Source organism: Lineus longissimus, chromosome 15, assembly GCF_910592395.1.
Source record: "Lineus longissimus chromosome 15, tnLinLong1.2, whole genome shotgun sequence".
Taxonomy (NCBI): domain Eukaryota; kingdom Metazoa; phylum Nemertea; class Pilidiophora; order Heteronemertea; family Lineidae; genus Lineus; species Lineus longissimus.
This window is the reverse complement of record NC_088322.1, coordinates 15,627,144-15,644,386: the sequence shown is the minus strand read 5'-3', so window position 1 is coordinate 15,644,386 and position 17,243 is coordinate 15,627,144. Positions and strand designations below refer to the sequence as shown.

Here is a 17,243-nt window from a genome sequence, read left to right as displayed (position 1 = left end):
AAAATCATCACTGCGACGCTTTTTTCAATAGCAATCTCACTCCACAGGTCCCATGTTCAAACCCAATCTCACTGCTAAAGCCCCTTGTTCAACACAAAAGCGAGGGCCATGATAAGGAATATGTATTTGTTCAATCTCCATCTCAACCATGGGGTCTCACAGTCAAAGCCATCCTCAAGCCTGAGGTCCCGGAGCTAACTCCAAAATCGTCACTGCGAAGCTTTTTTTCAATAGCAATCTCACTCCTCAGGCCCCGTTCAAACCCATCCGCACTGCTGAAGCCCCTAACCGAACTCCAAAACCACCCTTAGTTTCAAAAATTAACCCTTTCAGTCCTACGGCGGAGATATATCGGCAGGCTCAATAGTCACAGAAACATCGTCGATTGACGATCCAAAGTGATCGTCAACGCCAGAGTTAAGATTTTTTCAATCTCCTTCTGCAGCCTGGAGTCCTGCAGTCTCACTCCTCAGGCCAAAAGATGATGCAATCCAATCTCACTGCTGATGCCCTAATTTATCTCCAATATCATCCTCTGCAACTTTTTCGACATTTATTTGTGATCACGGCCATTTCTTTCAAACACCACCTGAACCTTGGGGCCCCTCAGTCCCAGGCAAGCTTAATGGGGACTGTGCCTTTGCCAATGTGAGGCCCTTCGGTGAACCTCCATCTTACTGTGGATGCCCATGATTCAACTCCCAAGCAAATGCATTTGAGATGCCTCCAGGACTTCCACCTCCAAGCTGAGGCCCCAGCTCTACATGGCATCCTTTTGGCAGAGGTTTCTGCTGATTATGGGTCAGGGCCAGCATCAGAGACAAGCAAACGAAGGAGATGAAGGCAAAATTGAACTGAAAATATTTTATTTAATCTCTTGATTTCAGCGAGAACCTTCTCGGTTTCTCTCATAAGTGCTTTACTGTACCTACAGAGACATCAAACTGAATATAGTCTCTCCAGTTTGTCAACAGTGCTGCCACCTACTAATCCTAACGTCTCCTGACAGGTGTTACAGTTCACAAGCATTGTATAAGAATTCAAATCGCGTCAGCTAGACCTCTCTATTACATGATGAGGGTACAAACTACCTCCTTGTCTTACATTCAGAATGGCCCACAAGCAAGTTTGGCTGGCCCTGTCAGTACGGCTGACACTACACTATAAACTTACTTTACGCAAACCTGTTTTACAGGGTGTACCACTGAGCATGTAACAGAGAGTCAAAGGTCTCAGATCAAACAGTACACAACCTCAAAGATATTATACACTAAAATTCATTTAAAAACATGAACACAGGAATATTGACATCGGAATGAAGTAGAAAATACAAAATGTTCGCGGATTCAAGATATACAGCTTAATTGTCTACAATTAGGACTAAGAGGTTTCAAATCAACCTTGAGCAGAAAGTGAATTCTTCTTCCAAAAGTTGCCAAATTATATGAGAATTTACTGCCTAAGTATTGTCAAAACCCTCTCAGTCCCCAGGTTGACTCAGATTCTAGAAGGGATTCTCTCCCTGAACACACTCAAACAAGCATCAGTTTATCACTGATGCACCAATAATTTTGACATCAGTATAAAATAAGTACAAATTAAGTTAATTCCTCATTACTCGGGCAACCACCAAGAACCACTAAAGAACGGCCTTCTTGGTTTCTATGGCAACAACACACTGATGTCTGATTTACATAATTACAATGTATTAACACTTTAATAGCTAGCTCAGCACTGCGTTGCCTCCGTCGTCAAAATGTTACAAAAATATACAGCTTATTCACAAGATTGAGTGGCGAGCTTTATACAAAATAGACGAGACTGACTCCACCATGATGAGAATATGCAAATTTCAAAATATGCAATTTTTTACAATGAATATGCAAATACTGTAATGAATATGCAAATACAAATGACCAAGATGGATATTCTCATGACCGAATGTGTTATGTGTATTATTTACAGGGATAATACTCTGTCAAATTAAGAAAAAATAATCTTCAACCCAAAGAACTGGGTAAAAATAAGCTGTGCATAACATTCCTGTATGTACTACCAGACTTCAGTTAGTTATTTAAAGTATACATGTAATTTCATCAATTAGTTGTCAATTTCTGACACCATAAACTGACTGAGCGGGAAAAGAAAAGTTGCCCAAAAAAACGAAAACTGCCGAAAGCTAATAACACGATCATTTATTAGAAAGCTAATGGTTATCATCTGAACCTTGATTTTGATTTGTTTATTAAGTATCTTTCAAGAATTTAACAAGATGCCCCTTCCTCACCTTAACCTTAAAGCTACTGGTTTCAACCATTCAATGGAAAGGTCACTCAACGAAAACTCCCCAAACAAAATCTGAACCGAAACTCGGCCATTTAAATAAGAAATTAACCCTGAAACAAAACAATCTGTAACCATAGTATCGGTAACCATGGTATCGGTATCTGTAACCATGGTATCGGAATTAATCAAAACTAATCACATAATCAAATTATGTAACAGTACTGTGAAATATCATTAGCACAAACTCAAATGTGGTAGCATATTCTGGCTTCTGGGGAAAAATGGTTTCGACATCAGGGAAGTCAACTAAAAATATGCATCAAATAAATTACAAGAACGTCTAGCATCAAGTGTTCAGCAAACTACCTTAGTATCTAGGTCACGTATTTCAACATGCTGTAAACTAGAACACACACGTTCAACATGCAAAGACCACTAATTGCGACTTGCCACAAAAAACCAGGCAGATCTCGCTCTTGAACACAATGAAGAAATGCCCAAATGATATCCAGCTGTTTTATAAAAAAGATACCCAAAAGTTATTTGGTTTGAAATGAAATGAAACAGCTGTGAGCTTTTGACCCAACTTCCATGCATGGACACTTCCAGAAGAATCCATTCAGGAAAGCAGGGGTGTAATTACCTTCTCACCCAATTTCCCTGCACAGACTCTAGTTAATGGGATAGAGCCTATTCAGGTAACTGAGGTGCTAAGGTTAAAACACATATTTGAATATCCATTCGTACCGGTATTTAAACTGCCTGAGTTGCATTATTTCATTGATTATCTCCACATTTGAACATCTAAGGGCCAAGCATTTTGGCATTTTAAAATCAGGCAGCTTTTCATAGTTTCAGAATAGTTCAACATTTAGCTTCAATGGATGATTCATACGTGATGCTCATCTAAAAAAGAGAGGATTTTTCACCCTCAGCTCTCTCCTCGTTAAATCAAAAGAAGATCAAAGGAACATATAATTTGAAACCAACTTGAGAAGCAGTTTCAAACCAACTTCTTCAATGAATTCACCTCTTTTCAGATGAGCAACTCCTGCCGTGGAGTTGTTGAACTTTGCCACGTACTGGGGCAGCTCAACATCACGGCTTTCAAATTCTGACCCCACAAGTCAGCCATTTTGTTCCCCTGCTAACAGAACTCCTCCACCAGGGGTGCTGATCTGGGAACAGGCCAATTACGAACCTTCAGGGGTGAAATGTCCACCACTCATTGATGGCCGTTCTCAGCCCCTACTGAGTCTAACCATCGCAATTCTACGAGTTCTTAGTCTTTATCAACATTCCAAGCTCTATCCACTTTTAGTCACTTGAAAGTAAAATACTATATCACACATTCAGCTGCAATTTGCATTCTTCATAATACTAGCCAATCACAATGTTTTATGCAAATTTATGCTAATCTTCACCGAATCGCATATTAGATAACTGATCATTGTCAAGTAATTCTTTTTTCTCTTCGTTCCGCACCGGCGTGGTACCGTCTGAAAATAACATGCCGTCTTGGTACATGGGGTTCGTATAATTTAGGACCTGAAAAGAGACGGAGAAAGGTCAGTCAAATAGATGTTTCGTGTTTTAAAGTCAATCTCATTTAAGATTGTTACCAAGCAGTGTCATCGACTCTTCTTCTTAGCATTCCATTTGTGTTAACGGCTTTACTACAGAACCAGGCCAATGTCTCTGATAAACCTACAATCAAACTTTGTTCAGATGGCAAACACCATCAACTTTTCTTCAAATATTTTTCTATCCGCATCATACTTTTTGAATAAATGAGGATATTAACTGTCGTCTGCTCCACGCGATTACTCACCCTTTCAGGATCAAACGGCTGTTCTATATCTACATTCGTTTCCTCCTCCATCCCCGCCCGATAAATAGGATTACTAATCTCAACATTGGAATTATCCACTAATCTCGCGTGATGGAATTGTTTATTTCTGGAACAAGAAGATTATTAAGAATGAGAGGTGATATCACACACCAGATAACATCACAGATTTTGCAACACAGCTATCCAAGGTACAACCATCTTAACGGCAAAACACAGCCGTAAACTGCAGAAAGAAACCGACAACATACTTCGTCACCTGCATAGTTTACAGAAGGATAGTTGTGAACCCACACGACAACTTGCCACGTATTTTCGCACCTCTCTGTAAGCGCAAAAGGTATGCCAAGATTTCTGTTCAGCAACTGCCACAAGTCCTTCCCATTAGTTTGAACTCTCCTGAGAGTGGTTTGCAACAAAACTACACTTGCCAACTCTCTCATAGAAAGCTGCCATTGATCTGTGTTACTTACGAGTATTTTTTCCTGAATATACACACTCCCGCTACGAGAGTAAATATGATGAGACAAATAAGGATGGGGACCACCACAGCCGCTATCGCTGGAAGAGACAGAAATAAGATGTTTGAGAAAGGTATGGACCAGACACATGTCACAGACTTATAGACACGGATGATGAGTGCCACAGTTTTGAAACCTTGTAGTTTGTGAAATTAAAAGCATCATTAGCCTCTTTCCAGATGAGCGTCTCTTGTGTGGCCAAACTTTGCCGAGTTCTGGGTCAGCCTCTGGTGATAAGCATCAAAGGCTGACCCAATGAGTCGGCCGGTGGTAACACGACTACAACACTACAGGCGCTGATCAAGAAAGCAGCAGACTTGGCCAACAATGTGGAGAAAGTCTGCTTCATTCATACCCATCGCTACCGTTCATGTCCCAAGGGCCGAGCATGCTTTACCAAACTTTTCTGTAATGTTGACAAACTGTAAGAACTTACTGGATCCCTCTAGCTGGCCTGTACGTCGACCGACAGAGAAGTCACGATCTTCACAGCGTGGTCCCTTCCAGCCCTTCGCACACCTGAAACCAAGAGGAAGTCAAGTAATACACAAACTAAAGTGCTGGTCTTCATTGGTTTTCTCTGGTAAGTCTCAGCTGCGTGCCACCAATCAGGGCTAGTGGTCTGGCAATTCTCACACCTTTATTGGCTAAAACCATCATGTTACACCTATGCAGTAAGTAGGGGCCCAGTTAGAAGTCTCGCAACTTAGGCTTCTGCAAGAGAGGAGTCCATGTCAGGTTCAAGGAATCCTGATCTCAGGTCTCATTCGAAGGACATGGCAATGGAACTAGATTAACTTGCCCATGGTCAAACTCCCGATGTTTGGATTATCACTGCAACACCATAACCTATACACCACACCACTGTAACACATTTTGTAGGATATGAAATTAAGATTTCATGATACATCAATACCCCAAAATATTACAAACAGAACTTACGTGCATTCTTTACAGCTGTAATCAGCATTTTCTATGGTACACCCTATACATGTACTATTATTGAAGCAGTAGTTCTTACACTGGACTGAAGAGGGCTCTGCACAATGGGTACCTGTCCAGAAATGGGAGCAACTGAAAGTCAGAAAAGTAAATTGGTTGAAAAAGGTGGAATTTTTATACAGTATGTTCTGAAGTAATGTTCTATCTAAGAGCTTCTACATATCCTCTCTGATACATTAACGGGCAGCTACAGTGAATCAATCAACTTTCAAACTCCAATATCGAGAAACAAATGGCTCTGGAGTGATTTTAAAGCCTCTCTAACTGGAAACTGACATTTCACCATCATGCCCACCACGGAGGGTGAACTGAATGATGATTCTAGAGTCTGGCCCATCAGTTCTTTAGTCATACAGGACTCTCTGTTAACCAAAAACTCAGTTAGAATTCCATGAAAATATAGAAATATGAGTCATTTTCGTTTACATTTCCGACAACCACTAGACTTCAGAGTTATCTACTTACATGCACGTTGGCATTTTAGTCTCTGTATCTTGTACACAATACCCATGATGTTCACAGATGAAATTGTCACATCCTGGCGCAATCTCACACAAGTTGCCAGTGAATCCTGGCTGACAGATGCATGTTGGTGGGTTACCAGCTTCATTTTTATCTGCAAGAATATGAGACTAGAAATGCTGGGGGGAAAAAACAAAATAGACAACAGTCTCTTCGCCTCTTTCCAAATGAGCGCCACCTGCAGTAGAATGGGGGAACATCACCGAGTTATGTGGTCAGCCTCTGTTGATTTGATGTCACGACTGACGTGATGTCACAAACATCAAAGGTTGACTCGACTAGTTATCCATATTTAGGTTCAACTCCAGTGAGTGGCATACAATGAATACAAGAGCGAATCCCCATCACAGCCCTCTATTGGGAAAACTCGGTCTTACCTAGCTTACACATTCCATTGTTTTTACAGAGTCCCTCATAGCATGTTGATATCAGCTGATCGCATGTGCTGCCACGGTAACTAGGTGGACATGTACACTTCGGCTGGTCATTATCATCGTAACTACAGTTTCCTGAAAGACAGTTGCACATTAAAGCTTTTTTCTTAATTTACTATTGTAAAAATCGTTGCCAAAGAAAAGTGGCCACCATCTAAAATCACCAAAAGTCTCAGAAAAATCTTCCAAAATCTCACCTCTTTTGCAGAAACCTTCACACATTTCTAAGTGACATCTCAACGAGTGGTAACGCGGCGGACACACACAAACTGGCTTCATCTTATCGTCCAATCGGCACGTGGCATTATTGGCACAGAAACCCTTACAGTCCGTCTCTTTGCAGTTGTAATCAACACTCAATCCGATTGGACAACTGCAGGATTTGTTTTTATTGCAGTAGCCGCCAAAATAACACTTGTGATCCTTGCACTGGTCACATCTTTCTCCTGGAAAGAGAACAAAACAGACATTGAGTCACAGGATTCATCTCTGGTCGCGTAATTCATCACTGAAAGCAGGACCCATGGACCAGACCTATGACCACTGACCACATCTTTGACGAGTTCCCTGGATAATGAGACTTACGTGGCAACAAGCTGTGTTTGTGAACATCTTCTTGCCTATTGCCTGAGTGAACAGCTCATTGGACAAGAGAACATTCTGGAAAACTCACCAGTGAAGCCGTCTCTGCAAGCGCAAGTCGGTCTTTCGTTGCCTGCTTCTCCCGTCACCACACAGAGGGCGCCGTTCAAACAGTAGTCCTTGCACAGATCAGTTCTCTTTGTGTGGCATTGTGGACCACCGTAGTCGAATGGACACCTGGGTTGAGAGAAATGAAGTGTCAGAATGCAATCTGGCAGGTGTACTTATTGACAGTGGAAGTACCAACGCTTCAGGGATCTGTTCCAAGTGGATAAAGACATGTGGTGTAGTGGTCTGAGTGGAAGAGACCAGGCTGGTAGTAACTATCTCCCATGTGGACAATGTGAAGAGACTCAAAGTGATCTATCAGAGACTATTTAGTACCCATAAGTTTCTGTTGAGCCCTATGATAGAGACCGTTGAAAATGCTCAACGACAGAGACATGTCAAGCATCAGTATCATCAGCCTACATACTCAACGAAAGATTCATCTACTCACTCGCAGAAAGCCTTGCCGGTTGGCACCACTGTACAGTTACCATTGTTCTGGCAGTAGCTGGTACACTTGTGGACTTCACAGCGGCTGCCAGAATATTCCATGGGACAACTGAAGAAGACAATAATATTATTACTTTGAAATTCATGACAAAGATCTCCATGTTTGATACAAGAAGTTCCCAATATCTGAGATGATAAGTTTGAGAATGTAAACCACAAATGTTGACTGAACTTTTCAGTGAGGAATGTTGTCGTATTGTTGATTTTATGTTCGGCTAAAATGACTCATTAGAAAGTCCTCGATGAGTATCATCGGCTAATAAACTTATCTCATGATCAAATATAATCTTTAGTAAACGAATCATTAGCTGAAATTACCTGCAGGACACCTGTAACTTATCATCAACGTTGCATGTGCCGTTATGGAGGCAGATATTTTTATAGCAGCGCTCATTCTGACAGAACGCACCATAATAGCGTTTGGGACAGCTGCAAGGAGATACACCGTACACATATCCACCACAACAACAACAACATAAACATCAAAATGGAGTGAGGAGTTGAAAGAACGACAAATTGATTAACACCAAAACTACTTATTCCCACAATATGGCAGCAGAAGACAGCTTTTTTGGACACTGCCTTTCAGAAGGAGCACATTTTGAAGTGATACTGTATGGTTAAACCATGAATTCAAACCCTCACTCCTTATTGGGTACATCATGCAGGGAAACTACAGAAATACATTGGAACCTCTTTATTAAGGACACCCTTGGCCTGACAAAATGATGTTGTTAATAGAGACAGATTACATCAATCAAATCTAGTAGTAGTGGCTGATTCTGGCATAGAATCAGTGTCCTTGATAGAGAGGGTGTAATGCTAACAGCTAGAAGAGTCCATTTAGAGAAGTTGAAGAGTATTCTTCAATATTGAGGAGATGTCGCACTGGTCTTACATCAAGTTGATCCAACATGTCACCTGATCCATGAACTAACAGTCTAACGATAATCACACCAACTGATACTCTATCAACATAAACCTAGCACCTTTCTTGTACATGACACAAATATTTTGGGGATAACACTCATCCAGATTCACAAAGCTACCATCAGAGACACCTTTTAACATGTGAAGACACTAACCTGCATTTTGGTTGGTTGTTTTCCGCTCTCTGACAAACTCCTCCGTTCATACAGAGATCTTTGGGGCAGTCCTTGGCCGGGAGGCAGTCATGGCCGTTACGGCTGTAGCCATTGGGGCAGATGCATGAATGGTCATTGGGTGGAAGGAAGGGCAGGTTGATACAGAGAGTGTTGAGACCGGGGCACAGGAGTTGAGAACAGGGGTTAGGCACTGAAACGAGATGATACATTTATGAGAAAACGTCAAGTTATTCTTGCAGCATGATAGGCCAAGTTGATGATACTTCATAGGCCAGACAATGGTGCTTTAGCCATTACTGCTCTTGCAGGAATAGTGGGCATGTTTTTACAGGTAATGATCTGACCAGGTCTGGCCAGGCTCATGATGAGGATATCCCCTATCACAGCCCCCAGGGCCTAACTGCTGCATCACCACCCAACATGATGTGAGTTCCTCCTAGCAACCAAACAAGATTGGCTCATAAGAATGATCTGTAGTTGTGCAAAACTTGCATCACTTCCTACCTTTCCGTGTCTGTTTCTGTTCCTGGATGATAACAATATGGCCGACCCTCGTACGTGACGGCATGTTTCGTACGATGTACGTCTGCTTGGAGGCGTTGTATTTGTTTATCTTGAAGACGTCATTATTCTTGTAAGTGGTGACGTACAGACTGTTCTCAAATATATCCAGCATGTAAGGTTTGTCGTCATCTAGAGAAGAGGTTATGAATATGATGATGAGATTAGGACAGTGTCAGTCTCCGATAAAGCTAGGCCTCCGGTAAAGTCTGCCATGTGATGATTCATCCAGGTAGCCTTCATTGCATAGTGGAATAATGCATTACGTGATGCACTAGGAGAATCTCTCTACCTGGTGCTCAATGAGTGATGAGAGCTGATTTGCGCACAGTCTCCTTTGAGTGGAGTGGAGGCCCATGTCAAACGTCTGAAGGCCTATATTTGCAACAGGACTTCAACTGGCGTCATTTACATCAGGACATTATTCAAATGAATAAACGGTCATCACATGACGTTGTGATGAAAGGGAGATTATAGAACCTCCAACGTTAACTGATTATTTCCACTTTCAATTCAAAGAACACGGACTCGCTGTGACTTACTTCTCTGGAAAGTCTTGACAATCCTCCGATCACTCCCATCCAAATTAACAGTCTCGATCGTTCCCTTTTTCGTATCAGCAAAGTAGAGCCTCTCATTGGGGTAGTCGATAGCCAATCCTGTCGGCCAGATGAGGTCATAGGTCACAAGGGTGGTGCGGTTTGAGCCATCGAGATTTGCCTTTTCGATCTTGGCATTGACACCCCAGTCAGTCCAGTAGATTTTGCTGAAAGAAATCAAAGAGGCACCCAATTAACACCAACCTTGGCAAAACATTGGAGCCAAAATAGGAACTGGAAGTGACCCAACTAGGTGCAACCTGAGCTCCAACCTTCATCTAGCTACACAAACAAGACAAGGAATTGTTCAAATGTTGACAACAGGCAATATCTTCCATATAATCGAGTCAATGTAACAAGGGCAGGACTGATAGAATTCAAGATACGCTCAAGCTTCAGATGAAGGGTAACCAACCTGCTCTGCGGGTGTGCCACAATCCTGTGTGGCTGATCAAGATCGGTTGATATGACCGTCCGGCGATCGGTCCCGTCGAAGTTGGCCATCTCAATCTTATCCTGACCAGCGTCAGTCCAGTAGATACGCTTACTGATCCAGTCGACGGCGAGGCCACGGAGTTCTTGGAGACCCTCAAGCTGGAAGAGGAATGGGCAATTATTGACTTGATTGATACCTGAGAAAGTCACACTTGGGAATACTTCAGGACAGACTTTCGAATGGAAATCGTGAGAAATGTTCCTCCAAGTCTTTAGAAAATGTCGCCCTGAGGCGGTCTATGGTTTGGGAGTCTCGACCTTCATAACATGATTCCATGTAGGTGTTCAGTGATTGCCATGGTCATCACTCAATATCGCGACCAACTGGAGTCAAGAAACCACTGAGGGAATACTGACCATGGTTACTGCTGGGCCCAAGATGGGGAAAAACAACACCTCTGCCCACAACCTAAACTATGAACATGATCTTACCGGCAGTGCCTGGGGGTCTTGACTCAGTTCTACCGATCGCTTTGTACGGACGACCTCTTTATCATTGAATGGCATTCTAAGTATGGCAGCTGGCTGATAGGTGGCAGCAAAGATGGTGATGTTGTCCTCACCAGCCTTGGCATTAGGATTGATGAAGGCATCAATGGCTTCGACCTTCTTGGTGTGCTGTGGGGAATATAAAGACAGGAATTAACCCAAACACTTCAAAAGCAGCGGCAGATACCACGAATCCTTCTGGTGTATCTTACATGGTCTTTGATTCCTCACGCTTGCCTTGCCACAAGGAGTCGCTACCTACCTTGTGTATCTCTGTGAAGACTCCGAAGCCAGCTTGTCCAAGATTGAGTGAAACACTGCGTAGGACGTTCTCGACAGACATCAGGAGGTAGGGGTGGTTGCCTGCGAAGTGAAGAGAAGAGGTTTGACATGAAGGACAGTGTGACAGACAGATGGAAGGGTCGGGGCATTCTCATGAGATTCTACAAGCCCGAGCCTACAGAGAAATCCTCTTAGCTCAGTCTCTGCTCCTGTGGATGTCGGAACCAGAACCCTCCCAATCCATACAGCCATCTCTCCGCCTCAAAGAGAAGCAGGTTCCACTGTCTTTGTAGATGGGCAACCAAACTCAGAGAAGGCTTTTCTCATTGAACTTTGATGATAAACTTTACCTTGTGCCTTGCAGACGGGCGGCCCGTTGGTTTCCACGGCCACGTTGATGTAGCCGTCTGCGCATGAACACTTGTGGCCACCGCGATTCTTCTCACATTTCTGCTCACAGGTTCGCCAGATCTTACATTGGTTGACGTCTGAAATAAAGACGGCAAATATTCCAATCATTATGACTCACTGCATTGAACCAACTCTCGCCGCTCTTTCATACAACCTCAAGTGTGAAAGTTGAACACTGATCACATCATGACTTCTTCTTTGGTGTTTGCTCTGAGGTGTTTATACATATCAGAGCAGATTCTATCATGATGCAACATAAGTCTGAAACTCAGGCTTGGGTAAGAGATCATGGCATCCAATGGTCGGTTCATATGCCTTCTTGTAAAGAGACAATGGTATGAGAGTACAAGAATATCTGATCTGATCTGATAAAACTAAATGATGTTGATGAATTACCTATACAGTTCCTTCCATTTGGAGCGAGTTGTTTATGGTCAGGACACAAGCAGACGGCAGTACTCCCGATCTTAGTACACTTGTATTCACACTTGAGGGCGCCACAGTCAACAACAGAATCTGAAATTTAAAGATGTTGGACATGTTGGAACACATAACGATGAGTTTCGTGCGTTATCAGCCTTGAGTTCCACTCTCACTGAGAATAGGCTACGATTTGGTGCCCACTTGCTCACTCGAGCAATGGCCAACATTGGGCTACACAAGGTTGCCCTCTGTGAGATCAACAAACAAACCAGACTTACTGCGACAGAGTGACACATATTCATCAGATCCATCCTCACACTCCGTGAACTTATCACAAACGTTCTTTTTCGGGATGCACTGTTTTGTGAACTCGCATTCAAACTCCTCAGATTTGCATCCACTACCCAGGGTACCTGCAAGAAATAACATCGTGTTGATCTTTGTGGACGATTCTTTTCTCATGAACATGAAAGATTTACCCAAAAGTAAAACTGAATTACAAACATCGCCTTCAAATGCTGTTACTTTGATAGATCTTTCCAGCATATTGTCCAAGGTTTAGAGAAGGAAGCACTCACTAAGAGCTCTCTGGTCTAGAGAAGGAAGCACTCACTAAGAGCTCTCTGGTCTAGAGAAGGAAGCACTCACTAAGAGCTCTCTGGTTTAGAGAAGGAAGCACTCACTAAGAGCTCTCTGGTCTAGAGAAGGAAGCACTCACTAAGAGTTCTCTGGTCTAGAGAAGGAAGCACTCACTAAGAGCTCTCTGGTCTAGAGAAGGAAGCACTCACTAAGAGCTCTCTGGTCTAGAGAAGGAAGCACTCACTAAGAGTTCTCTGGTCTAGAGAAGGAAGCACTCACTAAGAGTTCTCTGGTCTAGAGAAGGAAGCACTCACTAAGAGCTCTCTGGTCTAGAGAAGGAAGCACTCACTAAGAGCTCTCTGGTCTAGAGAAGGAAGCACTCACTAAGAGCTCTCTAGTCTAGAGAAGGAAGCACTCACTAAGAGCTCTCTGGTCTAGAGAAGGAAGGGGTTTCAGAGCCGATACCCGGACAGCAGAAGACGGGACTTACAATTTTGTTCATCTGAAGTATCTGCACAATGATTGATGCCATCGCAGACCTGGGAGGGCAGGATGCACACACCATCTGGGCACTGGTGGCGGCCGGGGCAGGTCAGGTTTTCTGAAATACAGGAAATGAGGTCGATATGTGAAACTTATTCCACAGCACCAAAGGTCCAATCAGCAAGAGGTGCATTTTCTGACCAAATCACAACAGTTTGTCATCCCTCCCTCTGACCCAGTGATCCTCCTGCAAGCACTTTATACCATTATCACAGAATCACTCAAACTATCTTCAAATTCTAGAAGAAACTTACTGCAGGATCCTGTTAATTCATCCGAGTTGTCATCGCAATCATCCGTGCCGTCACAACGCCAAGATCCCGGGATGCAGTGGCCGTTATCGCAGGCGAACTCACCCGTGCTGCACGTCTTGTCTGCAAAGAATGAGACATGTGAACATACCAAGCTTGCCTCTGATGCTATGTCACCCAAAAGACTACAAAACAGTTTAACAGCAGCTGCACAGTCAACTCATATTTCCAGCTTGTTGTGCAGACGACACCTAAAGCCCACATTTTCTCAAATATTGACATCTGTCTGGAGAAATATTTGAAGAAAAGTTGTTCATATTAACCATCTCAACAAAATCTGTCCCTACAGATTTTGTCAAGATGAGCAAACGACACTCCCCAAGATCAAAATTTGACACTTACTGCATCCAGATTCATCTGAGCCGTCTGCACAGTCGATCTCATCATCACATTTCCAGCTTGTTGGGATGCAGTAGTTAGAGGAAACACACTGGAACTTGCCCGCACACTGTTGGTCTGAAAGGAAAAGGAACGAAAGTAGGAATGATTCTACATGTGAGCAAAATGAAAGACTGTCAACGGAGAGTATCAGAGCAGACATAACCCTGTACCACATCAAGCTGGACTTGTTGAAAGGCAAGGTTGGAGTTGACTGGAACACGTGTGCCCACCAGGCACACTCCCAAGGGCAGCACTCCATGGGACAGCCAACAGGTAAAGAAACAGATGCTGTCCAAAAGAGACCTTGCCCATACGGTAGAGTAGGAGCTGAAGCAGCTTGGTCTGACCTGGGGAAACATCCACCAACAGGCTGCCGACTGAAAAAGGTGGAAACTGCTGATAGAAGCCTGATCTGCCCTCTTGGCATGAAGAGAACTAAGTATCACATCAACATGGCAAAATATCTGCTTCAAATATCACAATCATCAACCTGATGGCTCCATGCGTACCTCCAGGTGCTGCACTCAACTGGAGAAACACGCAACTAGGGACAAAAACCTTAGTGAACTTACGACAGTCTTTCTCGTCACTCCCGTCGTTACAATCACTTTCACCGTTACAACGCCAGTAGTGAGGGATACAGTGGCCATTAGAGCAGTTGAACTCACTCTCAGAGCATGGACGCAATTCTGAAAACAAATAAATATTGACGAATTTTTTATTTTGAACCAATTTCCAAAACAAGGCAGTAACAGAACATTCTATTGGCTGCAACAAAGCCCTAGGACAGGCATCAACCAATCAGAAAACTTCTTACAACATAACCCAATACTTACTGCAGCCTTTCTCATCCGAATTGTCGCCACAGTCGTTACTATAATCGCAGCGCCATCTACCAGGAATGCAACGATTATTCTCACATTTGAAATACGTGGTAGAGCATGTTGCTTGGCTGCATTCGTCCTTTGGTTCGTCTGTCATATCATTGGCTCCACAGTCATGTTCACCGTCACACTTCCATTTGTCAGGGATGCACTGACCAGTTGAGTTACACTGCAAGCACACAGATGCATTGAAGTTCAATTTACAGTGCTAAAACTGCTAGAAATAGTTCGATATCAAGATTGTATTGCAAAGGCAAATACTGTATTAATACCAAAGGTATGAAATCTAATGTTGTTATTTGCATAACATCACCCTACTAACATAAGTGCCAACTCACTTGTTGGCAAACTGAGATTTTTACCAAAGTGGCTGAAGTCTCATTCCATGAAGCTGCTGATGTTACCTGAAGTTATTCAACCCCAGTTTGCTTCTCTGCTTGACAAGGAATAGGACATAATATGTAAAGCCTGGTATCAGATCTGGGTCCACCAGGGTGTTAGTTTGGCTGATCAGCATCACCTACCTGGAAGTACCCTTCAAGGCACGTCTTGTTCTTACAGTCATGTGGTTCGTCACTCATGTCGCCACAGTCATTGGCGCCGTCGCAGCGCCAAACATACGGGATGCATCGCCCTGTGTTACGGCATCGGAACTTCGTGGGAGGACATGATGTGATTGCTGTCAACGAACGAGAGAGCAGAGATCTTAGAAGTGTGGCAAGAAAACGAAGTTAGAAGAGAGGTGGCATGATCCATGCACTGGTGGCATATATGACTCATCCAAGTAGATTTCTTAATGTCTTCCGAGTCTTTGAGGCTAGGAGGGGTTGTTCAATACTTACGACAGTTGAGCTCATCTTCGCCACTTAAGCAGTCCTCACGGCCGTCACAGCGCTGAGGTAGCGAGATGCACCGCGAATCGGTGTAGCACTTGAACTGGTTCGACAGGCACGTGTATCGCTCTGAATGAAACGTTGAAATAGAATTTGATGAGAAAGTTGTTTATTTTTCTATCTGGCACTTACATTTTGACGTAAACATCATTCATAGGTATGTTTCAGTTAAACTGAAGATTGTGTCATGAGATTTTCAGATATTTCAGAAAGATTGTCAGAAACAATCTGAGGGGAAAAAAATCTCGGCAAAATGACTCACTTCTTCAAAATTTCATCAAAACTGAAGCATCGAATTTTCAGATATTTCAGGTAAATTTTTGAGAAAATTTTGGAAGAAAAAAAATTTTCTGCAAAATGACTCACTTCTTCAAAATTTCATCAAAGTTGGCGCAGGCAAATTTTTGAAAAAAATTTCAAAAAATTTTTTTCCACCAAATGACAAACTTCTTCAAAATCTCATCAAATTTGGAACGTGTATTCTATTTTGGACAAAATGTCTCTGTTTGGACTTACTACAGTTCTGTTCATCAGATCCATCCCTGCACTGCTTGACGCCGTCACAGACCTGACTTGGTGGGATACAGTGCGAGCTGGCCTTGGTCGAGTCATTACACTGAACCATGTTCGGCTCCGGGCAGAAGTAGGGAGCTGCAAGAGACGATGGAGCACTGAGAAGATGGGAGTTTGGCAGTCGAAGGTACGTTCTGCTGTGGACATTTCATTGAAAATTATGAGGACAAAATGAGTTCTTTTGATTTTTTGAGAAATTCTAGAGAAACCGTAAAAATTCAGAAGAAAATTTCCCTGTAATCATTCTCAGGCCAAATTCTAGGAAATGATTTGAAAATTTTGGATATAAATTTGATGTTGGCGGCGTGGGGAGTGAGTGTAGAACTTACGGCAGTCTGGGCCTTCATCAGATCTGTCACCACAATCATCCACTCTATCACACTTGTTCCAGAACGGGATACACTTGTATGTGTCGCGACACTTGAACTGAGACCTGGAAAGCAACCATGTCAAGAAATCAAAAATCTTTATCAGAAATCAGCATATGTGTGACACTACACATGGCAGCGTGTAAACACATTCCTATCCTGGCCACCTAATCCCATGCCCATGTTGTACCTTTCATGGAAGCAATCTGGAGAACTGAGCAGAATATCATGACAGGGTATACTGGTCCTTATGGCACCAAGGACCATGGCCACAAGACCACCATACAACCCTATCTATAATAGTCTCTGGCTTCACAAAGATGATTCATGGATTCAGCAGACAACTCACGTTGTGCAGTTAGAAATACAACTAACGGCATCAGCAGCGAGGTAATGATTCTCGGGGCAAGCACACGTCCGTCCCTTTCCACCGCTCTTGATCAGACAGAGATTCTTACAGCCGCCTCCCTTATGACAGGGGTTGATCCGAGCTGGAAGATTAAGGACAACAGATTAGTAATCCAACCCTCA

General features: G+C 43.0%; 1 protein-coding gene across 5 annotated transcripts in view; it reads right to left on the bottom strand.

Moving 5' to 3' along the window:
- Positions 1-849: 849 nt before the first annotated feature.
- The window catches only part of LOC135499498 (prolow-density lipoprotein receptor-related protein 1-like), a 65,334-nt gene continuing 48,940 nt past the window's right edge, over positions 850-17,243 (bottom strand). For all 5 annotated transcript variants that reach the window (XM_064790273.1, XM_064790274.1, XM_064790275.1 and 2 more), the window contains 30 exons: positions 17,062-17,203; positions 16,674-16,777; positions 16,288-16,422; positions 15,721-15,840; positions 15,403-15,557; positions 14,831-15,047; positions 14,567-14,683; positions 13,956-14,069; positions 13,557-13,676; positions 13,250-13,360; positions 12,459-12,593; positions 12,154-12,273; positions 11,697-11,834; positions 11,327-11,427; positions 11,008-11,193; positions 10,496-10,674; positions 10,024-10,247; positions 9,425-9,613; positions 8,900-9,110; positions 8,133-8,243; positions 7,756-7,863; positions 7,288-7,433; positions 6,812-7,060; positions 6,558-6,689; positions 6,124-6,274; positions 5,599-5,730; positions 5,093-5,175; positions 4,609-4,696; positions 4,118-4,244; positions 850-3,834 (listed from right to left, as the gene is read on the bottom strand). In XM_064790273.1, coding sequence (XP_064646343.1) covers positions 3,700-3,834; positions 4,118-4,244; positions 4,609-4,696; positions 5,093-5,175; positions 5,599-5,730; positions 6,124-6,274; positions 6,558-6,689; positions 6,812-7,060; positions 7,288-7,433; positions 7,756-7,863; positions 8,133-8,243; positions 8,900-9,110; positions 9,425-9,613; positions 10,024-10,247; positions 10,496-10,674; positions 11,008-11,193; positions 11,327-11,427; positions 11,697-11,834; positions 12,154-12,273; positions 12,459-12,593; positions 13,250-13,360; positions 13,557-13,676; positions 13,956-14,069; positions 14,567-14,683; positions 14,831-15,047; positions 15,403-15,557; positions 15,721-15,840; positions 16,288-16,422; positions 16,674-16,777; positions 17,062-17,203 — 4,280 coding nt within the window. In that variant the 3' untranslated portion in view covers positions 850-3,699. The remainder of the gene's footprint in view (positions 3,835-4,117; positions 4,245-4,608; positions 4,697-5,092; positions 5,176-5,598; positions 5,731-6,123; positions 6,275-6,557; positions 6,690-6,811; positions 7,061-7,287; positions 7,434-7,755; positions 7,864-8,132; positions 8,244-8,899; positions 9,111-9,424; positions 9,614-10,023; positions 10,248-10,495; positions 10,675-11,007; positions 11,194-11,326; positions 11,428-11,696; positions 11,835-12,153; positions 12,274-12,458; positions 12,594-13,249; positions 13,361-13,556; positions 13,677-13,955; positions 14,070-14,566; positions 14,684-14,830; positions 15,048-15,402; positions 15,558-15,720; positions 15,841-16,287; positions 16,423-16,673; positions 16,778-17,061; positions 17,204-17,243) is intronic.